A 27,654-nucleotide genomic window follows, 5' to 3' on the forward strand; every position below is an offset into this window, starting at 1 on the left:
GGCATCTATAGAGAAGAGCGTGTGGCGAGCTAGACAGCTGTTCACCAATGTCCTCTGGTTTTCTTCCTAGTCATCCATCCAGTTTGGGGCTTCCTCTGAGACTACAATTTCCATAGCCTATCACTTGACCCTGGGATGGTTGTGAGAATTCTTCCACCCCCATCTTTATTCTAAAAAATGAAGCTGAATACTCTTTGTTACCAAATAAGGCAGATCTAGACTATGGTTTTTTTGCAACTTTGTTATATCATTCTGGATAAAGGAAGCATGGTGAGTTGGAAATAAAATAGGAAACCAAAGGGTAAAAAATATTCTCCAGGAAAACGGGAAATCTGATGCAGAGGCAGAGACAGAGACACAGTGCTTGACTAAAAGTTGGCCTGATCTGGCCCATTCACTGCATGTGACATATTCAGGTATACTGTTATAAGACAAGAGATTCCATACCTGCTTGTTGAAATATCCTCAAAAGGGTAGAGGATCTCTCCATTGTTACAGATTTCACAGATGAACCCCTTCTGGCTACAAAGACTGCAGCTGTACACATGCGAGGTGGCAAATTTAATGACCTTGCCCAAGAATGGAGCCAGCTTTCCCTCTATTACCTGCAGAAAGAGAAACAGAACAGGGAAGAAAGCAAATTTGTTGAGAACAAAAAGTCTTGTAGATGCAGGACTGGAATTCCTTTCCTTTACACAACAGGAAAACCTCTAATTATAATTTCTCAGCAACTCTGAGAAAGAAAAGACATAGTATTTTTGCTCCAAAAGAACTCTCTGGCTTAAACCACTGGGGGTTGAAAAATGAAGATGTTGAAAGTTCTTTTGTATTACTCTTTTTCTGTAGTGTGTTGTAGCGGATAGAGGACCAACAAACGGGGAAGCCTACTTTCATAGACACAGTTATGGTGTCATATACGAGGAGTGTGGCGGATTTCCCCAAACAGATTGAAAACACACAGGGTAACTACTGATGTAGAATTTTATGTTATGTTATATATTCAATAATATCTGTTTCCTAATGAGTTAATAGAATAGTTTTTTTTTTTTTTTTCCACCAGCTCACCTAAGAACATGTAACAAATGTGGAAAAATAGGTTTCTCTTGCTGCTGCTAAGTATCATAATAACAGATGTTGCAATTTGGCAGTCTGAGGACTATATTTAGCCTGAAGATGTTTTTTTTAAATCTCTTAGTGTTTAAAAAAATGAGCCAATTTAATAATTGGGGGGGGGTTACATAAAAATTCAGATTTTTGGCTTCTTTTGAAAAATCATTAGATCTGGCAAAACTAGGCCTGGATTCCAACATGATGATGATCCCGGCTGTGAGTAGAGGCTGCTGGCTCCTGCTGAGACATGTGCTCTTCAACTGACACTTGACTCCACAAGGTCCCAGTGTCTTGTCTTGAGTCTGCCTGCCTCCCATGGTCCTCTCCCCTCAAACATTCATGAGTTTGGAGCCGATGGTTCATCAGAGCCCCCCTCCCTTAACTAATAATGCACAGGCTTCAAAGACTTTAGCAGTTCCTATATTAACAAGATAAAATCTGCCTTTATTTCTCTCTTACTGAGGCATGTGCATATATATGCTGATTTTGATATAAGAAAAAAATGAAGATTGAATTTAATTTGGAAATAGCTGGAAATAGATGGATACTTTCAAATGAACCATAATTAAAATGAGAATTCTACATAAAAATAACATCTGAGAGCAGTAAATTATACTTAAAGAGATATTACAAGGTTGCTGCTGCTAAGTCACTTCACTCGTGTCCAACTCTGTGCGACCCCATAGACAGCAGCCCACCAGGCTCCCCATCCCTGGGATTCTCCAGGCAAGAACACTGGAGTGGGTTGCCGTTTCCTTTTCCAATGCATGAAAGTGAAAAGTGAAAGTTGAAGTCGCTCAGTCGTGTCCGACTCTTAGTGACCCCATGGACTGCAGCCTACCAGGCTCCTCCGCCCATGGGATTTTCCAGGCAAGAGTACTGGAGTGGGGTGCCCTTGCCTTCTCCGTTAAGGTAAACAAATAGTAGTGCTGATAATACAAAAGTAAAAGACTATAAGGAATATAAAAATGTATTCTGCAATTTCTTTACACACTAACAATGAAATATCAGAAACAGAATGTAAAAAACCACCCCTTTTAAAACCACATCAAAACAGCAAAATAAAATACTTACGAATAAACCCCACCAAGAAGGTGAAAGACTTATATACTGAGAACTACAAAACATTAATAAAGGAAATTGAAGATGATTCAAAGAAATAGAAAGATATCCCATGCTCTTGGATTGGAAGAATTAATATTGTTAAAATGGCTATACTACCCAAAGTAATCTACAGATTTAATGTGATCCTTATCAAATTAACTGTGAAATTTTTCACAGAACCAGAACTGATAACCCTGAAATCTATTGGCCCTTCCCTGGTGGCTCAGACAGTAAAGAATCAGCCTGCAATGTGGGAGACCTGGGTTCAATCCCTAGGTTGGAAAGATCCCCTGGAAAAGGGAACAGCTATCCACTCCAGCATTCTTATATACTGAGAACAACAAAACATTAATAAAGGAAACTGAAGATGACTCAAAGAAATAGAAAGATATCCCATGCTCTTGGATTGGAAGAATTAATATTGTTAAAATGGCAATACTACCCAAAGCAATCTACAGATTTAATATGATCCCTATCAAATTACCTATGACATTTTTCAAAGAATCAGAACAGATAATACAAAAATTATCTATACAGAATGATAAAAAGCCCAGATTTCCCAAAGCAATCCTGAGGAAAAAGAACAAAGCAGGAAGCATAACTTTATCAGACTTTAGACAATACTACAAAGCTACAGTAATCAAAACAGTATGGTACTGGCACAAAAAGAGACATATGGATCAATGGAACAGAATAGAGAGCCCAGAAGTAAACCCACACACCTATGGTCAATAAATATTGACAAAGAAGGCAAGAATATAAAATGGGAAAAAAGACAGCCCCTTTAGCAAGTAGTGCTGGGAAAGCTGAACAGCTGCATGCAAATTAAATTTGAACACACCCTCACACCATATACAAAAATAAACTCAAAATGGGTTAAATACTTAAATATGACATAATACTCCTAGAAGAGAATATAGGCAAAACATTCTCTGACATAAATTGTACCCATGTTTTCTTAGGTTAGTCTCCCAAGGTAACAGATATAAAAGCAAAAATAAACAAATAGGACCTAATCAAACTTATAAGCTTTTGTACAGCAAACAAAACCATAAATAAAACAAAAAGATAACCCATAAACTGCAGAAGACATTTGCAAATGATGTTACCAACAAGAGCTTCAGTTCAGTTCAGTCGCTCATACATGTCCAACTCTTTTTGACCCCATGGACCACAGCACACCAGGCCTCCCTGTCCATCAACTCCCGGAGGTTACTCAAACTCATGTCCATTGAGTCAGTGATGCCATCAAACCATTTCATCCTCTGTCATCCCCTTCTCCTGCTGCCCTCAATCTTTCCCAGTATCAGGGTCTTTTCAAATGAGTCAGTTCTTTGGATCAGGTGGCCAAAGTATTGGAGTTTCAGCTCCAACATCAGTCCTTCCAATGAACACCCAGGACTGATCTCCTTTAGGATGAACTGGTTGGATCTCCTTGCAGTCCAAGGGACTCTCAAGAGTCTTCTCCAACACCACAGTTCAAAAGCATCAATTCTTTGGTGCTCAGCTTTCTTTATAGTCCAACTCTCACATCCATACCTAACCACTGGAAAAAACAGCCTTGACTATACAGACTTTTGTTGGCAAAATAATGTCTCTGCTTTTTAATATGCTGTCTAGGTTGGTCATAACTTTCCTTCCAAGGAGTAAGCATCTTTTAATTTCATGGCTGCAATCACCATCTGCAGTGATTTTGGAGCCCAAAAAAATAAAGTCAGCCACTGTTTCCACTGTTTCCCCATCTATTTGCCATGAAGTGATGGGACCGGATGCCATGATCTTAGTTTTCTGAATGTTGAGCTTTAAGGCAGCTTTTTCACTCTCCTCTTTCACTTTCAAGAGGCCCTTTAGTTCTTCACTTTCTGCCATAAGGGTGGTGTCATCTGCATATCTGAGGGTATTGATATTTCTCCCAGCAATCTTGATTCCAGCTTGTGTTTCTTCCAGCCCAGTGTTTCTCATGATGTACTCTGCATATAAGTTAAATAAGTAGGGTGACAATATACAGCCTTGACGTACTCCTTTTCCTATTTGGAACCAGTCTGTTGTTCCAAGTCCAGTTCCAACTTTTGCTTCTTGACCTGTATGCAGGTTTCTCAAGAGGTAGGTCAGGTGGTCTGGTATTCCCATGTCTTGAAGAATTTTCCACAGTTTATTGTGATCCACACAGTCAAAGGCTTTGGCATAGTCAATAAAGCAGAAACAGATGTTTTTCCTGGAACTCTCTTGCTTTTTCCATGATCCAGCAGATGTTGGCAATTTGATCTCTGGTTCCTCTGCCTTTTCTAAAACCAGCTTGAACATCTGGAAATTCAGGGTTCACATATTGCTGAAGCCTGGCTTGGAGAATTTTGAGCATTACTTTACTAGCATGTGAGATGAGTGCAATTGTGCAGTAGTTTGAGCACTCTTTGGCATTGCCTTTCTTTGGGATTGGAATGAAAGCCAACCTTTTCCAGTCCCGTGGCCACTGCTGAGTTTTCCACATTTGCTGACATATTGAGTACAGCACTTTCACAGCATCATCCTTTAGGATTTGAAATAGCTCCACTGGAATTCCATCACCTCCACTAGCTTTGTTTGTAGTGATGCTTCCTAAGGCCCACTTGACTTCACATTCCAGGATGTCTGGCTCTAGGTGAGTGATCACACCATCGTGATTATCTGGGTCATGAAACTCTTTTTTGTACAGTTCTTCCATACCATTTCTGTCCTGTATAGAGCCCATCTTTGCATGAAATGTTCCCTTGGTATCTCTAATTTTCTTGAAGAGATCTCTAGTCTTTCCCATTCTGTTGTTTTCCTCTATTTATTTGCATTGATTGCTGAGGAAGGCTTTCTTATCTCTCCTTGCTATTCTTTGGAACTCTGCATTCAATGGGTATATCTTTCTTTTTCTCATTTGTGTTTCATTTCTCTTCTTTTCTGGAGAAGGCACTGGTGACCCACTCCAGTACTCTTGCCTGGAGAATCCCATGGACGGAGGAGCCTGGTAGGCTGCAGTCCATGGGGTCGCTAAGAGTCGGACACAACTGAGCAACTTCACTTTCACTTTTCACTTTCATGCATTGGAGAAGGAAATGGCAACCCACTCCAGTGTTCTTGCCTGGAGAATCCCAGGGACGGGGAAGCCTGGTAGGCTGCAGTCCATGGGGTCGCGAAGAGTCAGACATGACTGAGCGACTTCATTTTGACTTTCACTTCTCTTCTTTTTGCAGCTATTTGTAAGGCCTCCTCAGACAGCCATTTTGCTTTTTTGCATTTCTTTTTCTTGGGGATGGTCTTGATCCCTGTCTCCTGTACAATGTCACGAACCTCCGTCCATAGTTCATCAGGCACTCTGTCTATGAGATCTAGTCCCTTAAATCTATATCTCACTTCCACTGTATAATCATAAAGGATTTGATATAGGTCATACCTGAATGGTCTAGTGGTTTTCCCCACTTTCTTCAATTTAAGTCTGAATTTGGCAATAAGGAGTTCATGATCTGCATCACCGTCTGTTCCCGGTCTTGTTTTTGCTGACTGTATAGAGCTTCTCCATCTTTGGCTGCAAAGAATATAATCAATCTGATTTCAGTGTTGGCCATCTGGTGATGTCCATGTGTAGAGTCTTCTCTTGTGTTGTTGAAGAAGGTGTTTGCTATGACCAGTGCATTCTCTTGGCAAAACTCTATTAGCCTTGGCCCTGCTTCATTCTGTACTCCAAGGCCAAATTTGCCTGTTACTCCAGGTGTTTCTTGTACTGTTACCACAGTCAATTTTAGAACATTTCCTCCACTCTCCTCCAAATCCCCACACCCATTAGCAGTCACTAATCTTTTCTCCCTAACCCATTCCACAAGCAATCTCTACTTTCTGTCTTCATAATTTTACCTACTCTGGATATTTCATGTAAATAGAATAATATATATAATATGTGGTGTTCTTTGACTGGCTTCTTTCACTAGGCATAATGTTTCAGGGTTGGTGTTGATTTTTTTTTAAACATTATTTATTTATTTATTTTTGGCTGCACTGAATCTTCATTGCTTTATGTGGGTTTTCTTTAGTTTCAGTGAGTGAGGGCTACTCTTCATTGCAGTATGTGGGCTTCTCACTGCAGCAGCTTCTCTTGTGGAGCATGGGCTCTCGGCATGCAAGCTTCAGCAGCACGCAGGCTCAGTTCTTGCAGCTTGAAGGCCCTAAAGTGCAGGCCCAGTAGTTGTGGTGCACCCGTTCAGCTGCTCCACTGCATGTGGAATCTTCCTGGACCAGAGGTCAAACTTATGTCCCCCACATTGGCAGGCGGATTCTTATCCATTGTGCCACCAGGGAAGTCCTGATTTAATAATGAAATAAGATTCTAGTTTTATTTATGGATGATAGCCTTTTTCCTTGAATCTATCCAGCATATATACTAATCAGGTTTATACATTACTTTCATTGTGTGTTATCTCTTCCCTCAAACCTTTGGTTGAATTCTTATTTTACCATTAGTAAAAACTCTTCATTCATTCATTTCAGAAAATTGCATTGAATTTGCTTGAATTCAATGCATAGTCGGCATTGAATATACTTGGCTATTGATAGAAGCATTAACTAGACAAAACTGGAGCTTATATTTTGCCTGGTGTACAAGTGTCTCCATAGGCTAATTCCAAACTGTCTATCCAAATTCATTTTCCATTCCTTGGTATTTATGTTCTGTTGTGAGGGAACTCTTCCCTGTGTAGAATATGCTTGTTCTTGTTTCTGTGCCTTTGCCAATGTATTTCTTCTATCGGGAGTTTCACTTCTTCTCTTAACACTTACTTAAATGTCACCCAGGATTCATGGCTCAGATCTATTCTGGCTTGATCTGGACAGTCATCTTTGGCTACTTCACCTGCCATGGATCTCTTGTGCTTCATATAACTTATTTTTATAACCACACAATTTAATATGGAAATTGATGTTCTCCTGTATTTTTTGCTATCCTTTAACATTTGATTGTTTTGCTTTTCCAACTGTAGATTGAAAATGTAAAAGTGGAGGTACTACCTATAAAATGGTGATTTTGTCCATAAAAGTAAAATGGTGATTTTACTTATAAAAATGGCAATTTTATGTAAAGCAGCCTAAAAGAATGTAAATTGCTTAAAGGCAGACTGAATCTCACACTAGTCTTAAATCCCCTCTCTCTGCCAGGCATCTAGGTTCTTGCTGAATGATTGAGGGTGCTTTCCAGTCTTTTTCCTTTGCTGCAACAGTCATATCTTTGCGCTATTTTTGTGTCACAACATTTTGAATCATTCCACTGTGTGATTTGGGGAGGAGAGTGAAGAACATGTGAACTTGGTGGCAACTCAGCTAATTAGAAACCCTTTTTGCTTCTTTACACTTAAGTAATCGGTCTTCCTATTTGTCAGGTGAGGTTCAGGGCCATGTTTCAAAGTGCTGAAGTTGCTAGAATTTTTTCCTTCAGAAAAGCAAGGTAATACTCTGTAAGTTTATTTTAGAATTGACAAACATTTCTTTAATATTACAGGGAAGAAAACTTTATACTGATTTCAAAGGGTAAAGGTAAAATTTAGGAGATTTAATCTTGTTTTGAATATAACAACTAGCAATACTTGGAAGCTATTCCGGCTTCTGGTCTAGAGGCTTCAGCACTAACAGAAGCAGGGTCCAGGTATCTGGAGCTCATATCTCACAGCGATATCTTTACTTGAGATACTTGCTTAAAAAGAAGTAAGATATCCTACCATCTCCTCCTGCCCTCAAGAATCGTGCTTTTCATTCCCACTTTCCTAGCCAACCTGGTGGGGTGTTGAGGTTAGGACCATATTCCACAAACACCAGGAAGATGGAAGCCTCAAAGAAGACCAAAGCTTGAGGAGCCTTTCTTTTTCACTTTTTCCCGGTCACAGGTTAATATAACTTTACATCCTTCCATCACAAGTCACAAGGCCATTCAGCTTTAGCATTTAGAAGACTGGTGGTTTGTTAACCAGGCCCTCATTTGGATATGTTGTAAGTGCTGGTGAAATAGACCTCTGAGATGAGGTTTAGTTATCCTAGGCTTAGTTATTTTCCCCAAGTGCCTGTTATTGTGAAGAAAATCATGACAAAGTAATTAGCAGAAAACATAGGTAGCTCTTCATCCACCTCCTCAATCTCCCTCATCTTCTCCATACACCAAATTGTTCTATCTCCTTGAGAAAAAGGCGTATGTCCAAAACACAGTGAAATAGTTTGCTTCTGTTTTCCATTAAACTTAATTTCTTGTATGAAAGAAAGTCCTAGTCTGATTTAATTTGGAGGTACTGCATATATGATTATTCCAGGGGTATCATAGGGCCTTCGTGTTCAAAGAATACACACTTCCATTTGTAACTTAAAATTATGTGTCTTTTTTATTGCACTGTACAATAAAGACAAATGCAATATCAAGCTGATACCTTCTTCAGGAGTTTTCTATTTTTGACTTTCACATTCTCTCTACAAATTATTTTCACTCTATCAACTCAGGTACTTCTAGAACTCCAGGAATAGTCAAATATCACTTTCCATGATCCCACAAACTGAGAAATACACCAAATATGCTTACCCTTCTTGTGTGACAGTAGCCCACGAAAGCTGCTGGTCGAACTTCCAGCTCAAGGATACACACATTTCCCCACCTCTTCTATTCTGGTCAAGATGGTCAGCACTGGAATTTGAGGCCTATGGCTTTCTTGTAGACTAAGACAACAGACTTTATTTGATTTGCCTTCTTGCAGAGCAATCAAAAATTACAATTAAGTTAAAAAATAACCTAGTGCTGCCTTCTCCAAACCACAGTTTCAGAAACAGCTGCTCATTACTCATGTGTGGCACCAGGAAATTGCAGTGTCATGTTCAAGGTCTGCAGCCAATAGAGATCTGTGGGATTGGGAAAAGGGCACAAATGATTCTTTTATGTCCATTACCTTCACTCCCTTGGCACCATCACAAAATTCAAAATCTACACTGGGAGAAAGACGGAGCACTAGGGGACTTAGACAAGAAACAAGAAAGAAAAATCTCCTTCTCATGGAATGTATGCATCAACGAATTCCTTCCCCCTGAATTGCAAGTTACCTTCCATTTCAATACTGGCATTCCTCTGCCATTGTGTAGCATCTAGATTCTGGACAACTGTTGGGAAGACTTTGATGGGGAGGGCTGCTGCACTTGACAAATGGCCCCTCCTCTGAAAGTCTAACCAAAAGACCCCATTCATGTTCAACAAAGCCACCTGCCACTTACTAGTAACAAGCGAGCTTGGCGAAATGGAAGAATCAAAATTGTCACACACTGTAAAATGATTTCAAATATAATTTCGTTTGCATTTGCTTGGCCAGAGAATTCTGAAAGACAGCACTCACTGTTTTCTTTTTGAGTGACATTTCTTAGCGTTAACAGGTGGGGACAGTGATGGTTAGTGATCTAGGCCTGGTGAGTTCCTGAAGATTTAGGAAAAACAGTTTGTGGAATCTGCTCAAGTTTGGAAAGCTAACACATGCAAGAATAATTCTGCATTCTCATTTGATTCTAAATTTTACTCCTTTTTTCTTAAAAAAATTGATATGTAATGTTATATTAGATTCAGGTATACATTGTAATGATTTGGTATTTGTATATATTGCAAAATATCACCACAGTAAGTCTAGTTAACTTAATTTTATTCCTCTTAGTAATAAATCCTTAAAAACAGAAAATAAAAAGAGTACTACCATATTATTTTTCTTAAAAACAGAAAATAAAAGGCATAGGGGATTTTCCTATTTCAAAAAGTTTGTTAAAATCCCATTTCTCCATAATTAGCCTTAAAGCTCCTTATCATGGCTCAATGCTGGGATGTTTGCAGAAAAACAGGAAACTGTGTCTTCTCTAATTAGCTGCTCCACACCCTTCTTTATCCATTATGGGACTGTTCTAACAGGACGAAGGTTCTGGCTAATCAAATACTTCACTCATGGTGGATTATGATGTCAACATTGAGTTCTTATCTGATTCTCTTCCAAGGGTGACAATCTCTACTTAGATTCTGGAAACTATGTTATAATTTGGGTTGTCTGGGTTGACGTAATTGGGTCGATTTGTAAGTGGCCATCACCATTTCTATCAAGCAAATGCAAACGAAATCAAATTATACTTTGCATTCTGGTAGAAACTATCTCCGGAGAAGGCAATGGCACCCCACTCCAGTACTCTTGCCTGGAAAATCCCATGGATGGAGGAGCCTGGTGGGCTGCTGTCCATGAGGTCGCTAAGAGTCGGATACGACTGAGTGACTTCACTTTCACTTTTCACTTTTATGCATTGGAGAAGGAAATGGCAACCCACTCCAGTGTTCTTGCCTGGAGAATCCCAGGGACAGGGGAGCCTGATGGGCTGCCGTCTAAGGGGTCGCACAGAGTCGGACACGACTGAAGCGACTTAGCAGCAGCAGCAGCAGAAACTATCTCAGGGACTAAAAGAATTTCAACTTTCTCCAATGGCTGAATGGTAAAGCTGAACCCAAGAACATAAATTTCTTAATTCACAAAAATATATAGGATGGGGTCTAAAGTGTCTCAATGGCTATAGGCTCGTGAAGCCATAACTTCATGGAACATCAGTAGAAGCATTTGCAAAGAGTAAGTACAATTATGTGGCCCACATATTTGAGCCCCAAAGCAGGCCATATGGTCTCATATAAATGTATGTGTACTATTTACAGGGAAAGTAGATTAAGATATTTTAAGTTGAGACAGTTCAGGAAATTCTTATGGTATGATCAGCAGAATCTTACTTCTCTATTGAGTTAATTAGCTATGTGTCTAATATAAACCTGATTTAGGTCACAACTATTCATTTTGGCCCAGTTATGTCATTATTACTCACTGAAAAGTATACAAGGAAAGGCTCTAAGTCAGCAGCCCCCCAAGCTTTTTGGCACCAGGGACCATTTGATAGAAAAAAGTTTTTCCACATACCAGAGATGGAGGTGAGATGGCATCACTAACTCAATGGACATGAGTATGATCAAACTCCAGGAGATAGTAAAGGCCAGGAAAGCCTAGCATGCTGCCATTTATGGGGTTGCAAAGAGTCCGACACGACTGAGCAACTGAACAACAGTGAGAGGTTGGGTAGGATGTGGTGGGAGGGGGATGGTTTTGGGATGATTCTCATAAGGAATGAGCAACCTAGAGCCTTCACACGTGTAGTTCACAATAGAGATCATGCTCCTATGAGAACCTAATGCTGTCACTGATGTGACAGGAGGCTGAGCAATGTGAGCAACGGGGAGCAGCTGTAAATAGAGATGAAGCTTCACTTGCTGCTTGCCGCCGCTTACCTCTTGCTCTGTGGCCCGGTTCCTAACAGGCCATGACCAATACTGGTCTGTGGCCCAGAAACTGGGGACACCTGCTTTAAATGATTTCTTTAACTTGGCTAAAGGGGCCCAGAGAGGTGATGGGGAGCACCCTGGTAGCTCAGATGGTAAAGAATCTGCCTGCAATGCAGGAGATTGGGGTTCAATCCCCGGGTTAGCAAGATCCCCTGGAGAAGGGAATCACAACCCACTCCAGTATTCTTGCCTGGAGAATCCCATGGACAGAGGAGCCTGGCAGGCTATAGTCCATGGAGTTGCAAAGAATCGGACACAACTGAGCGACTAACACACACACACACACATACAAGGGAAAAACTAAGGCCCAGGGAGGTGATGGGGAGCTAAGATCACCTAGCTGGGTTATGTCAGGCCTTGGCACCCCCACTCCCGTCTCCTTAAGTATTCTTCACTGTTCTCAGAAGGGGCCCTAATGAGGGCATCTAGGGTCAGAGTGCAGCCTTGGGGTTTGGTTCAGCCTGGGAATCCTGAAGTCATTGGATAACCACGGAGCCATCATATAGAAATGGAGGATTTCTAAACCGACTCAGTCCCTACATGGAAATAAGATGCGTGGGCTAGATTGGTCCAGGTTTACTCCCACAGTTTTGATCTGAACTGGATCTGTCTTTGGCTTATGTAAGGATTTATTTTCCAACATATTTACTCCTTGTACAAAAATTCTCTTAAGTAGTCACATCTTGTGTAAATTTCTAAACATGGAGTATCATTCTTATTATTGAGTGAAGGACTGGGAAATTCATGAATTAAAGTAACATGAACTTCAATTAAAAAAATTAAAAAAGATAAAGTAACATGAAATTCTATGATGAAAATGGGCTTATTAACTTAAACCCTAGGCTATTTACCAAGAGAAGTAACTTTATTAAAGGAAGAAGCAACTACGGCTGGAAAAAACCAAAGCAAACTAATTCAACTCCCTGAAAGCATGTATGTAACAGAAAGTGAAGAAACAGTGCTTTTTAGAGGGACCTGTTGAGGACATCTTACCAACAACAAAAGACCCCATGTTTAAAGAAGTAGAGAAACAGAGGAGAAATTAAAGCAATGTTACTTGATCATGCATGGGAATGACCCACTAAGGGTTAGGAGAGACATAAAAGGTAGAAAGCAAAGAACGAAAGGAGAAGTATGTAAAGGATGGAGTTAAAAAAAAAAAAAGTTTTTTTTTTAAAAAGGGAAAAGCAACTGAGACGCTCACGAAGAGAAAAAAGGATTGAAACTGATTTGAGATCTGAAATGGGAGCTAAACATCTTGACTTCTCTTCTCAGTTCTGTCCCCACTAAGCTGTCTGACCTTTTTAATAAGTCCCTTAATTTCTCCATGCCTCAGTTTCCTCACCTACAAAATAAAGTGATCATACTAAGTTATTCAAAACTAGATGATCAATAAGGATTTCTCTCAGCTTGAAGATCCTATGATTTTGTGACTAACAGACAGGGAAAACATCAAAAGAAGCTTGTTGAATACCCCCAGGAATGTAGAAAGGAAATGTCTGGGGAGATAGATAAAAGGTGAGTTTAACCAGACTAATTAGAAGATACCCAAGGAAATTTTCAAAAGAAGTAAAATAATGTCACCAGCTTTTTATTCCTCTGCTTGCTGAGCGCCATTCAAAGAGAGTTAATGCTTTTCAGGAATCATGCCCTCCCAGGTGTGCAACCAGATATCAGTTTTCCTGATGAAGTCTGCAAATCCTTTCATCAATGCATTTAATTAGTTAATGTTTAGATAGCACTTAGGGATGAAAAGTACAATATAAGTTCCCAACATTATTATTACTTAACAGCTTTTACGAGACCATCAATGCCTAAGATTAAATGAGAAACAAAAATGAGTTCCTGACTAGAAGGTTGTGATCTAATAAACTACTGGGTCACTGATGTGAGGAAAAACAAACCCTGCACATAAGTGGAAATAGGTGTTCTTTATTAGCTTGCATGCCATTGTCTTTAAGAATGTGGGCAGGTTTTTATTCTTTGCCTCAAGGTGTCAATAAGTAGCAAACCACCAGTCAGTACTGATTATAACTTCACACATCCTGTTTTTGAAGATTATCTGCTATGTTTGTGGTGTTTATGTTGTATATCTGTATACCCAGGATATGGATTCAAATACATATGGAAATTTAGTATACAGTGAAAGTGAGGAGAAAGAAATTATTTAGTAAATGATCGTGGGGCAACTGTTTAGCCATCAGAGAGGAAAAACAAAGCTGAATCTCTAATTCACTTCATAAAAAAATGTAATTCCAGACAAATGGAAAATTTAAATATAATAATAAACCATAAAGGTATTTTTAAAATTATAAATATATTAGAGAAAAATATTAGATAAACACTTATGTGAGTAAATGTTTTATAACCTTAGAAACCATAGAAAAGTGATAAATCTGAATATGTAATATTAGAAAATTAGTTACAATACAAAATACCATTTACAAAGTCACATGACAAAAAATTGGGAAAAATATTTCCTACTTAGATAAAAAGAATGCCAATTTCCTTAATATAATTTAATTATAGGTTAATGAAATAAAAAGGCAATTAACAAAAAGTACATATGGCCAATATAATATAAAAAAGATATTCAACCTTACTTACAATGAAAAAAATGCAAATCAGAATCATAGTGGGAAGTTATTTTTTATTTATCAGGATGGTTAGGATTAAAAATATTATTAACATAGAAAGTTAATGTGGATATAAGAAAACAATCATTCTTAAGACACTGAATGGAAGAAAAAATTGGTTTCTCCTTTTCAAAAAGCAAGTGGCAATATATATCAAACTGCAAAGCATGCATACCTTCTGACCTGGCAGTCTCATGTTAATGAACTTACCCTACAGACCCATTCACACAACTGTACAAGAACATGTATGAGTGTGTTCACTGCAGTACTGATTCTAACAGAGAAAAACACCACAGGTTAAAATATCAAGGTAACTCTATATTATGTATCTAATAAAAGAGTGAGGTAAACCTTTATGCATACTGAATGGGCACATGTGCCCAATGTCCACAGTATACTCTTAGTTGGAAAAGGCAAAATGCAGAAAGGTAGTATAGTTTGATCCCATTTGCAAAGAAATAAAAATATTCACATGTGTATACAGGAATGTCTGGAAGAAGATAGACCAACTATAAAACAAAAGCTACCTCTGCAGAGTGTGATGTGAAGAAGAGAAAGGCAGATGTTAAAAATAGAATTCTGCAATTATCAGAGAAATCAATACAATAATAATCCCATTTACAATTACATCAAAAAGAATAAAATACCAAGGAGGTGAAAGACCTAGACACTGAAAACTATAAGACCTTAATGAAAGGAATTGAAGATACAAGTAAATGGACAGATATTTCATGCTCATGGATTGGAAGAATCACTATTGTTAAAACATCCATACTATCCCAAACAATATACAGATTCAGACCCTATCAAACCCTATCAAAATTCCAAGGGCATCTTCTACAGAAACAGAACAAATAATCCAAATATTTGTATGGAGTCACAAAAGACCCTGAATAGCCAAATAATCTTGACAAAGATGGAAGCATCACACTCTAATTTCAAAATATAATACAGAGCTATATTAACCAAAACAGTATGGTACTGGTATAAAAACAGACACATTGATCAATGGAACAGAAATAAACCCATGATATATATTCAATTAATTTATGAAAAAGGAGCCAGGAATATACACTGGGGAAGGGGGAGCCTCCTCAGTAAATGGTGCTGGGGAAATGGAACAGCAAAATGCAAAAGAATGAAACTGGAACACTATCTTATACCACTTACAAAATTAACTCAAAATGTATTAAGAACTTGAATGAAAGATCTAAAATCATAAAACTCCTAGTAGAAAACATGGACAGTAAGCTCCTTGACATCAGTCTTAGAGATGATTTGTTTTAATCAACACCGAAAAGCAAAGGCAGCAAAAGCAAAAATAAGCAAGGGAAACTATATCAAACTAAGAAGCAAAGAAAACCATCAACAAAAGGAAAAGACGAAATCAAATGGGAGAAAATAACTACATATCTGATAATGTTAATATCCAAAATATATAAAGAACACATACAATTCAATAGCAAAAAAAAAAAAAAAATCTGATTTAAAAATGGGCAGAGGATCTGAATAGACATTTTTCCCAAAGAAGACATACAGATAAATAGTTACATGAAAAGGTGATCAACATCACTAATCATCAGAGAAATGTGAATCAAAATCATAATGAATCCTCTGGTCCCTTCAGTGGTCCCTCCCTCTCCCAGTTGAGCAGGCACTTGCTCCCAGCACCCAAAGGCACCCAAACTCCTCCTGGTGCCCAAATGGTTTCCTCTCCCCCAGCAGCCCCTCAGTCCTCTGGGAGCAAGTGAAAGGGAACACTCAGTGCACTGCGGGTGGGATATGAAATGGTGTAGCTGCTTTGGAAAACAGCCCAGCATTTCCTGAAATAGTTTAAAACAAAGAGGTACCATATCCATTCCTTTGTATATACTTAATGATAGGAGCATCAAGAACACAGGTCCACCAAGACTTGTACATGAGTGTTTATAGCAGCATTATTTGTAACAGACAAGAAGTAAAAACAACCTAAGGTCCCTCAGCTGATGAATGGATAAAGAAAATGTAATATATATCCATTCAATGCATGGCAATTCAGTCACAAAAAGGAATGACTTAACTGATACAGTCCACAACATGGGTGGACCTTGGAAATACGATAGTAAGTCCCCTTCAGCACCATCCTTCAGCTCCACCATTTCCCACCTCCTTTCCTTCCTTCAGTCAGTAACTCTTCTTGCCTATTCACTCGATGCCAGCCCCAGTAGGTCAGTTGTTATACTGTACTACTGTACTTTTCAAGATACTGTATTGTAAGATTAAAAATATTTTCTTTATAAAAAAACAACAACACAATGAGATACTACCTCACACCTGTTAGAATGGCTATCATAAAAAAGACAAGAGTTGGTATAAATGTGGAGAAAAGGGAATCTTCGTGCACTGTCGGTGAGAATGTAAATTGGTGCAGCCATTATAAAAAATGTTACGGTATGGAAGACCCTCAAAAAATTAAAAAACAGAACTACCATATGATACAATAATGCCAATTCTGAGTATTTATCCAAAGAAACCAAGACAAAAGACAGATGTACTGCTATGTTCACTGCAGCATTATTTACAATAGCCAAGATATTGAGGAGGTCATGGCAACCCACTGCAGTATTCTTGCCTGGAGAATCCATGGACAGAGGAGCGTGCAGGGCTACAGTCCATAGGGTCTCAAAAAGCTGGACATGATTGAAACGACTTAGCACACAGCACAAGATATGGAAGTGACCTAAGTGTCCATTGATGGATGAATGGATAGAGATGTGAGGCATGCATGTGTGTGTGTACATGTTTGTGTGAATATATATATATAGAGTGTGTGTGTGTGTATATATATTCAGCCATAAAAAAGAGTGAAACCTTGCTATTTGTGACAACATGGATGAACCCTGAGGGCATTATGTTAAATGAAATAAGTCAGACAGAGAAAGGCAAATACAGTATGATCTCCTCATATCTGGAATCTAAAACAAAACAAGCTAGCTTATAGTTACATAAAACAAATTGGTGGTTTCCAGAGGCAGTGGGTGGGGAGTAAGTGAAATAGGTGAAGGGAGTTAAAAGGTACAAACTTCCATTTATAAAATATATAAATCATGTGGATATAATTTACAGCATCATGACTACAGTTAATGACACCATATTGCATATTTGAAAGTTGCTAGGAAAGTAGAAGAAAAGAAATTCTGTAACCTACTGTGGTGATGATCATTTTGCAATATATACAAATAGTGAATACTCCATTGCACACCTGAAGCTATCATGTTATATGTCATTTAAACCTCAATTTTTTAAAAAAAAAACCTATCACAGATACTCACACAAAGATAAATTCTTAAAACTAACAGAGTAACAGTAAGAGTGGAGACGGAAGAAAAATTTTTAAGAAAAAATTGAGTGGTAACATTGGAAGAGCACGTTTGGTGACTGTGTGAATGATGTTTGTGATAAAGAGTTAAACTCTGCTGGTATTTGACTGCAAATAGCTTTTAAGCCTCGCACCTGCTTCTTGTGCCCCACACCTGGGTAAGCTGATAAGGAAGCCCAAACACCTACCGGAGATTCAAACCACCCTCTCTCCTGCCTTCTGATGGCAGTCCTCACCTGGCCCACTCTCAACCACAATAAAAGCCCCAAGCCAGTGTGCTTTACCTGCTCTCTGCAGCCATTCTGGACCAGCCTGAGACTGCTCTGCTCATCCCAGAGACCTCAAATTATATGTAAGTAATAAACCTTTTCGTACCTTCAAAAAATATATATGTGTATAATTTTGTATTTTTTAATGTTTACATGAATACGTGTGGCCGCTTCTTATAGTAAATGCTTAAATTGTTGAAAGAGAAAACAATGACAGTGCCACAAAGCGTGGCTTTAGAAATATGTATACATGTAATTTGCATAGTATAAATATTACAGAAATGTAAAGAACCTTCATTTTTTTGGTTTTATATGACCTGTGTTTTCACTTATCCCCATAACATGTTTATTTCCACAAAAGTTCTTGAAAACTGCCTATCAGTAAACCTGTCATGGCCAGATCAGACTCAATGCTTGTATCCAAGGAGACCTGTCCGTCTAATCAGAATGTTCTCTTGACTTATGGGTTTTTAGGTTTGGGAAGGTAACACTGCCCTGCTCAATTAGAATGATTTATAAGATATGCATAGTGTCAATAGCCGTATCTAATTCTAGGCAATTTAAGGTTGGTTTTTGTTTACATAATTATCACTGAATTCTAGACATTTAATCTTATCTTTTTAAATACCTAACTGGGAGTTAGTAAGTAAGCAGTTGGTTAGGATGAATATTGCATTTTCTACCAATGGCGTTTAAATGTTTAAAATGCCCTTCTCTAGCTCTGCTGGGTCTCCTGCTCTATCAGAATTGACTCTCCCCCTCAACGCTTCATCCCTGGAGGCACAGTACTTGATCTGGATCACCTGCTTGGTCTCGCAATTCCTCCTGTTTTAGATTGTGTTTTTGCAATCAACAGGAGAAACAGAATTGGTATCAGATTTTAAGAATCCATTCCCCATCTATTCGGAGGTCACAATCATTCCACACCTCCCGGTGCACCTGCAGGTGAAGTGTGTCGCCCGGTTTGAACACTCTCACCACTTCATTTGGTGTCAGTCCGAGAAGGGTCAATGTACCGACTAACCTGCTTTAGATGTGGCCTTGAGAACGAAATGAGAATGGTGGTTTTACAACAGGAGGACATTCAAAGATAAGATGAGCTTCAAAGAGAAAAGCACTCTGAATAGTATTCCCACCTGTGACACATTTAGAGGCTCAGTAAGACCGAAATGGAAAAGTGCCCTAAGATAGGAAGCCCTGTAAAAGAGCAGACTTTACCGAGGGCCAAGGGCGGGCAGTACTTGGATGCAATCTCAAAATGACAGAATGATCTCTGTTCGTTTCCAAGGCAAACCATTCAATATCACGGTAATCCAAGCCTATGCCCCAACCAGTAATGCTGAAGAAGCTGAAGTTGAACAGTTCTACGAAGACCTTCAAGACCGTTTAGAACTAACACCCAAAAAAGATGTCCTTTTCATTATAGGGGACTGGAATGCAAAAGTAGGAAGTCAAGAAACACCTGGAGTAACAGGCAAATTTGGCCTTGGAGTACAGAATGAAGCAGGGCAAAGGCTAATAGAGTTTTGCCAAGAGAATGCACTGGTCATAGCAAACACCCTCTTCCAACAACATAAGAGAAGACTCTAACATGGACATCACCAGATGGTGAACACTGAAATCAGATTGATTATGTTCATTACACCCAAAGATGAAGAAGCTCTATACAGTCAGCAAAAACAAGACCAGGAGCTGACTGTGGCTCAGATCATGAACTCCTTATTGCCAAATTCAGACTTAAACTGAAGAAAGTAGGGAAAACCACTAGATCATTCAGGTATGACCTAAATCAATATGATTATAGAATGGAAGTGAGAAATAGATTTAAGGGACTAGATCTGATATAGAGTGCCTGATGAACTATGGAATGAGGTTCATGACATTGTACAGGAGACAGGGATCAAGACCATCTCCGTGGAAAAGAAATGCAAAAAAGCAAAATGGCTGTCTGGGGAGTCCTTACAAATAGCTGTGAAAAGAAGAGAAGTGAAAAGCAAAGGAGCAAAGGAAAGATATAAGCATCTGAATGCAGAGTTCCAAAGATTAGCAAGGAGAGATAAGAAGAAAGCCTTCCTCAGCGATCAATGCAAAGAAATAGAGGAAAATAACGGAATGGGAAAGACTAGAGATCTCTTCAAGAAAATTAGGAGATACCAAGGGAACATTTCATGCAAAGATGGGCTTGATAAAGGACAGAAATGGTATGGACCTAACAGAAGCAGAAGATATTAAGAAGTAGTGGCAAGAATACACAGAAGAACTGTACAAAAAAGAGCTTCATGACCAAGATAATCACGATGGTGTGATCACTCACCTAGAGCCAGACATCCTGGAATGTGAAGTCAAGTGGGCCTTAGGAAGCATCACTATGAACAAACCTAGTGGAGGTGATGGAATTCCAGTTGAGCTATTTCAAATCCTGAAAGATTATGCTGTGAAAGTACTGCACTCAATATGCCAGCAAATTTGGAAAACTCAGCAGTGGTCACAGGACTGGAAAAGGTCAGTTTTCATTCCAATCCCAAAGAAAGGCAATGCCAAAGCATGCTCAAACTACCGCACAATTGCACTCATCTCACACGCTAGTAAAGGAATGCTCAAAATTCTTGAAGCCAGGCTTCAGCAATACGTGAACCATAAACTTCCAGATGTTCAAGTTCATTTTAGAAAAGGCAGAGGAACCAGAGGTCAAATTGACAACATCTGCTGGATCATGGAAAAAGCAAGAGAGTTCCAGAAGAACATCTATTTCTGCTTTATTGACTATGCCAAAGCCTTTGACTGTGTGGATCACAATAAACTGAGGAAAATTCTGAAAGAGATGGGAATATCAAACCCCCTGACCTGCCTCTTGAGAAACCTGTATGCAGGTCAGGAAGCAACAGTTAGAACTGGACATGGAACAACAGACTGGTTCCAAATAGGAAAAGGAGTATGTCAAGGCTGTATTTGTCACCCTGATTATTTAACTTATATGCAGAGTACATCATGAGAAACGCTGGGCTGGAAGAAGCACAAGCTGGAATCAAGATTGCCAGGAGAAATATCAATAACCTCAGATATGCAGATGATACCACCCTTTTGGCAGAAAGTGAAGAGGAACTCAAAAGCCTCTTGATGAAAGTGAAAGAGGAGAGTGAAAAAGTTGGCTTAAAGCTCAATGTTAAGAAAACTAACATCATGGCATCTGGTCCCATCACTTCATGAGAAATAGATGGGGAAACAGTAAAAACAGTGGCTGACTTTATTTTTTTGAGCTCCAAAATCACTGTAGATGGTGACTGCAGCCATGAAATTAAAAGACGCTTACTCCTGGAAGGAAAGTTATGACCAACCTAGATAGCATATTCAAAAGCAGAGACATTACTTTGCCAATAAAGGTCCATCTAGTCAAGGCTATGGTTTTTCCAGTGGTCATGTATGGATGTGAGAGTTGGACTGTGAAGAAAGCTGAGCACCAAAGAACTGATGCCTTTGAACTGTGCTGTTGGACAAAACTCTTGAGAGTCCCTTGGACTGCAAGGAGATCCAACCAGTCCATTCTAAGGGGGATCGGTCCTGGGTGTTCATTGGGAGGACTGATGCTAAAGCTGAAACTCCAGTACTTTGGCCACTTCACGTGAAGAGTTGACTCATTGGAAAACACTCTGATGCTGGGAGGGATTGGGGGCAGGAGAAGGGGACGACAGAGGATGAGATGGCTGGATGGCATCACCGACTCGATGGACATGAGTTTGAGTAAACTCCAGGAGTTGATGATGGACAGGGAGGCCTGGCGTGCTGCGATTCATGGGGTCGCAAAGAGTCGGACATGATTGAATGACTGAACTGAAGAGCAGGCAGACGGTGATCCAGCATCTAATACCCTTCTTCACAACATCCAGATGGCCTGCCTTTCTTGGTTTCAGCATCTTCACACTCCTGGGCTGGAAGAAGACAGACTCTCCTCTACATTCATTAGCTACTGCTACAGGCAGCTCCAGCAAAGAGAAACTATCCACAATTCAGAAAATTGTATGAGTTCTAGAGGTTTGTTTTCCTTGGGCTTCCTGTCCTTCAGAAACATGGTTCACTGAAATAAGGATTTCACTTGTTGTTCTTCAGTCGTCCAGTAGTGTCGGGCTTTTTGCAACTCCACGGACTGCAGCATGCCCAGCCTCTCTGTCCCTCAAAAGTTTGCCCAAGTTCATGTCCATTGCATTGGTGATGTCATCCAACCATCCCATCCTCTGACACCCTCTTCTTCTGCCCTCAATATCTTTCCCAGCATCAATGAATCACCATTAGCATCAGGTGAACAAAATATTGGAGCATCAGCTTCAACATCAGTCTTTCCAATGAATATTCAGGGTTGATTTCCTTTAGGATTGACTGGTGTAATCTGCATGCTATCCAAGGCACTCTCGGGAGTCTTCTCCAGCACCACAGTTTGAAGGTGTCAATTCTTTGGCATTCTGTCTTCACAGTTCAGCTCTCACAACTGTACATGACCACTGGGAAGACCATAGCCTTGACTATACAGGCGTTTGTTGGCAAAGTAATTTAGTCTTTGCTTTTCAAACACTGTCTAGGTTTGTCATAGCTTTACTGCTGAGAAGCAATCGTTTTGTGATTTCATGACTGCAGTTACTATCTGCAGTGATCTTTGGGGAAAGAGGAAATGTCACTACTCCCTCCTTTTCCCCTTCCATCTGCCATGAAGTAATGCAGCCGGATGCTATGATCTTAGTTTTTTTAGTATTTAGTTTTAAGCCGGCTCTATCACTCTCCTACTTCACCCTCATCAAGAGGCTCTTGAGTTCCTCTTTGCTTTCTGCTACTAGAGTGCTACTAGATATCATTCGCATATCTGAGGTTGTTGATGTTTCTCCCACCTATCTTGATTATGGCTTGTAACTCATCCAGCCCAGCATGTCTCATGATGTGTTCAGTGTATAGGTTAAATAGGGTGACAGCCGACAGCTCTGTTGTACTGAGAGAAGAGGTTTCATTGGTTATCTAATTTATTAAACTGAGGTATAACACAGATAAGGAGCATGGATCTGAAGTATACAGTGCAATGACCTTTTAAACTTATGTGGGAAACTCCCTGTTTTCTTGGCCTCCAGCCCCAACCACTCCAACCCATTCTCTGTGCCATCATCAGAAGGATCTTTCTAAAATACAGATTTGACCAAACAATAAAAATAATGACATCAGCTCTTGTGCCACCCCCACAGCAGTGATTAACTGTTAATATGTGCCAGTCATGGCTCTAAGCTTTTAAATTCATGATTTCCTTTAAGATAATACAAGTCAAGCACTTGGAACATTGGCAGGCATGCAGTGAATATTACTCGCAAGAGCCCTAAAAGGTCATTATTGTACAGCACATGGAACTCTGCTCCATGTTATGCAGCAGCCTGGATGGGAGGGGATTTTGAGGGAAAATGCATACATGTGTATATATGGCTGAGTCCATCCACTGTTCACTTGAAACTAGCACAGCTAACTCCCAATACAAAATAAAAAGTTAAAAAACAGTCCTAGAAGGTCAGTATTTTTATTGTTAATAATTTATAGGAAATAGAACTGAGGCTTAGAATGCTTGAGTCATTTGCCCAAGGTCACCCAGCTTGGATGTGTAGAGCAGGGAGCTGGACTCTCAGAGCCCAAGTGCTAACCACGAGGTGTTAGTGCTGTCCTAGAGTTGGCATTCCCTTAACGAGAACTCCCAAAGCCTCTTCAGCCCCTATGGGATGAGGTCTCAACTCCTCATCAGGCCCCACAAGGGATTCCCACCAGCTGGGTGCAGCCCGTGTTTCCACACTTGCTTCTGGTTTTTATCTACCTTGCATCCATCTCCTGCTCTCAGATGCCTGCCTACTCATCATTCCCTGAAAAAATTTTGATTTTAATAGCTATCATCATTGCTCTCAGCATGTGTGAGTTCTGGGTGCTTCTGTATCTATTTCCAATTCTTACTGCAACTGTCCGAAATAGTATCACACTCATTTTACATATAAACTGAGACACAGGAAGATTACGGTACTTGTTTCACGGTCAGTGAAAATGAAACGTTAGTCACTCAGTCATGTCCAACTCAGTGATCTCATGGACTGTAGCCTGCCAGGCTCCTCCATCCGTGGAATTCTCCAGGCAAGAATACTGGAGTGGGTTGCCATTCCCTTCTCCAAGGAATCTTCCCGACCCAGGGATCAAACCAAGGTCTCTTGGTCAGATCAGATCAGATCAGTCGCTCAGTCGTGTCCGACTTTTTGTGACCCCATGAATTGCAGCACGCCAGGCCTCCCTGTCCATCACCAACTCTCCGAGTTCACTCAGACTCACGTCCATCGAGTCAGTGATGCCATCCAACCATCTCATCCTCTGTCGTCCCCTTCTCCTCCTGCCCCAATCCCTCCCAGCATCAGAGTCTTTTCCAATGAGTCAACTCTTTGCATGAGGTGGCCAAAGTATTGGAGTTTCAGCTTTAGCATCATTCCTTCCAAAGAAATCCCAGGGCTGATCTCCTTCAGAATGGACTGGTTGGATCTCCTTGCAGTCCAAGGGACTCTCAAGAGTCTTCTCCAACACCACAGTTCAAAAGCATCAATTCTTCGGCGCTCAGCTTTCTTCACAGTCCAACTCTCACATCCATACATGACCACAGGAAAAAGCCATAGCCTTGACTAGACGAACCTTTGCTGGCAAAGTAATGTCTCTGCTTTTGAATATGCTATCTAGGTTGGTCATAACTTTCCTTCCAAGGAGTAAGCGTCTTTTAATTTCATGGCTGCAGTCACCATCTGCAGTGATTTTGGAGCCCAGAAAAATAAAGTCTGACACTGTTTCCACTGTTTCCCCATCTATTTCCCATGAAGTGATGGGATCAGATGCCATGATGTTCGTTTTCTGAATGTTGAGCTTTAAGCCAACTTTTTCACTCTCCTCTTTCACTTTCATCAAGAGGCTTTTGAGTTCCTCTTCGATTTCTGCCATAAGGGTGGTGTCATCTGCATATCTGAGGGTATTGATATTTCTCCTGGCAATCTTGATTCCAGCTTGTGTTTCTTCCAGTCCAGCATTTCTCATGATGTACTCTGCATATAAGTTAAATAATCAGGGTGACAATATACAGCCTTCATGTACTCCTTTTCCTATTTGGAACCAGTCTGTTGTTCCATGTCCAGTTCTAACTGTTGCTTCCTGACCTGCATACAAATTTCTCAAGAGGCAGATCAGGTGTTCTGGTATTCCCATCTCTTTCAGAATTTTCCACAGTTTATTGTGACCCACACAGTTAAAGGCTTTGGCATAGTCAATAAAGCAGAAATAGATGTTTTTCTGGAACTCTCTTGCTTTTTCCATGATCCAGCGGATGTTGGCAATTTGATCTCTGGTTCCTCTGCCTTTTCTAAAACCAGCTTGAACATCAGGAAATTCATGGTTCAAGGTGTCTTGAGCTGTAGGCATATACTTTACTGTCTGAGCCACCTGGGAAGCCCCATTTCATGGTCAGAGAGCCCATCAAAGTTGGAGTCTGAACTCAGGCTGTCTGACTGCTATGTGTGATCCATCCTACTCTGCTGCCATTCCCTTCAAGCCACACATTCTCATAACTGGCTCAAGTGTCACCTGGTTTCTAAGGCATTTTTGACTCTAGCCACCAATGTACCTGTCTTGCTCTGTTGCTTTCCACAGGTACAAAGAGATGACTCGTTAAAGAAGAATGGCCCATGCTCCATGTCTATTCTAGGCCTTTCCAAGTGCATTCAACCTCTTCATTAAAAAAGCTGAAACTGAATATTTATGGAATATTCCCAATGCAGGCCATGGAACCCAACACTGCTGTCCAGACAAACTGGCAAGTCTTAGGCCAGACGGGGTTATGATCTGATGGCGTGAACACAGAGGGCAAATGGTGACGTTTCTAACGGCATGAACACAGAGGGCAAATGGAGAAGTTGCTGCCAGTTAATCATCATGTGTACTTTAGCAGAACCTCTTGGGCTGTGTGATTCATGCACTCCTGGGACATGGATAATTCCTGAGAGATGAGCTAGCCAGCTCCTCAAACCTGAGGACAATGGGAGGATGAATTCTGTGGGCCACTGGAAAGGCCGGAGTGGGCAATTTTTGAATTGATCTTGAAAAGCATTTTATCATTGTAATAGCTAACATTCTTGTTGATTATGTAGAATGAAAAATACCAAAGCATTTGAACATTTGATACATGTTCAGTTTCTTTTGTACCTAAAAAGTGAATATTAATGTGCAATCTGTGAAAGTCTCACAACTTGATGGGGGGTGACTGGCTCTGCAATGACCTCCTGACAAATTGTGGCAGCATTTGGTTGTCATCATTCAATCATACCTGTAGTTACGATTATAAAATAAGTCACTTGATTCTTTAGCACATTATTCTTCCATAAATTTAAACTAATACTTTATTTTTTTAATCTTTTTTTATTTTTTAAACTTCAAACTTTTTATTTTGTACTGGGGTATAGCTGATTAACAATGTGGCGGTAGTTTCAGGAGAACAGTGAAGGGACTGAACCATACATATACATGTATCCATGGATGGGAGGGGGTTTGGGGGAGAATGGGTACATGTACATACAAACTAATACCTGTTTTAAATTCCAAGCTAAAAAATCTCATTGTTAAGAAGACAGAAATCCAATTCAGAATGAGCACAATTATTAAATTACAAAGTATATTGGGTGGACAAGGTAATTCCAAAGTTGATCTAGAAAAATAAAAAGGCAAGTATAAATAGGACAATTTGAAAAATGAGAATATGAGATTGTATTTATACTGCTGCTGCTGCTAAGTCACTTCAGTCGTGTCCGACTCTGTGCGACCCCATAGACGGCAGCCCACCACGCTCCCCCGTCCCTGGGATTCTCCAGGCAAGAACACTGGAGTAGGTTGCCATTTCCTTCTCCAATGCATGAAAGTGAAAAGTGAAAGTGAAGTCACCCAGTCGTGTCCGACTCTTAGCGATCCCATGGACTACAGCTTACCAGGCTCCTCCACCCATGGGATTTTCCAGGCAAGAGTATTTATGCTACCAGACATCAAAATATATCATACAATTCAAATAATTGGTGCTGGCATCAGAATGGCTATTGAGGAAATAGAAGTGACTGCTCAGAAACAGATCCTAGAATATATATGTAATTAAATTATGATATATATGGAATAAAAAGCACAGGAAGGATGGATTACTTTAAAAAATGGAGCTGAAATCACTGCTTAACCATTTGGGGGAAAATCAAACTATAGCCTCACTTTATATCAAGAAGTAGAACAAATCCCAACATTACATTATTAAATATATAAAGTTATCTTTAAAAAGACAAGAACATGCAACATGCAAATGATGATTATCTGATCTGAGCATGGTGAAAGGCTTTTCAGCCTTTAAACCAATAGAAAAGAATCAAGGGGAAAAACAGACAGATCTGGACATATAAGAGTTAAACTACTGAGCGAAGAAACATCATATATAAAATTCAAGGGCAAACAACCAAACTACAGAAAATACCACACATAAAGTATTGATAGCCTAATATAGAAGGAACTCACATAAACTGAAAACACAGCTTATCCCCAAATGGTCAAAAGATATGGTCAAACAACTCATGAAAAAAAATAGTTTTAGCAAGAAACATATAAAATGTTTAGCCTCACAAATAAAAAGTAGATATGCAAAGTCAAACAAGGAGAATTTTTTTCTGCTTCTAATATTACCAAGTATTTGCAGTTTTTAAACAACAATGGCTAATGCTCCAGTGTTAGAATTTG

General features: G+C 39.7%; 1 protein-coding gene and 1 long non-coding RNA gene across 8 annotated transcripts in view; one reads left to right on the plus strand and one right to left on the minus strand.

Moving 5' to 3' along the window:
- Positions 1-27,654, minus strand: part of PLEKHM3 (pleckstrin homology domain containing M3) — a 226,219-nt gene that overhangs the window by 38,389 nt on the left and 160,176 nt on the right. For 5 of the 7 annotated variants that reach the window (XM_025278111.3, XM_025278113.3, XM_025278114.3 and 2 more), the window contains exon 7: positions 448-605. The exons of 1 other annotated variant lie outside the window; for it this stretch is intronic. In XM_025278111.3, coding sequence (XP_025133896.3) covers positions 448-605 — 158 coding nt within the window. Of the gene's footprint in view, positions 1-447; positions 606-8,785; positions 9,100-27,654 lie in introns of those variants that run through there. One more of the 7 variants, XR_003107233.3, reaches the window with a different exon arrangement.
- LOC123332171 lies at positions 17,806-26,071 on the plus strand. The gene is made up of 2 exons (XR_006548930.2): positions 17,806-17,942; positions 25,543-26,071. It is a non-coding gene; the product is annotated as an uncharacterized LOC123332171 (long non-coding RNA).

This window comes from Bubalus bubalis, chromosome 2, assembly GCF_019923935.1.
Source record: "Bubalus bubalis isolate 160015118507 breed Murrah chromosome 2, NDDB_SH_1, whole genome shotgun sequence".
NCBI classification, from domain to species: Eukaryota; Metazoa; Chordata; class Mammalia; order Artiodactyla; family Bovidae; genus Bubalus; species Bubalus bubalis.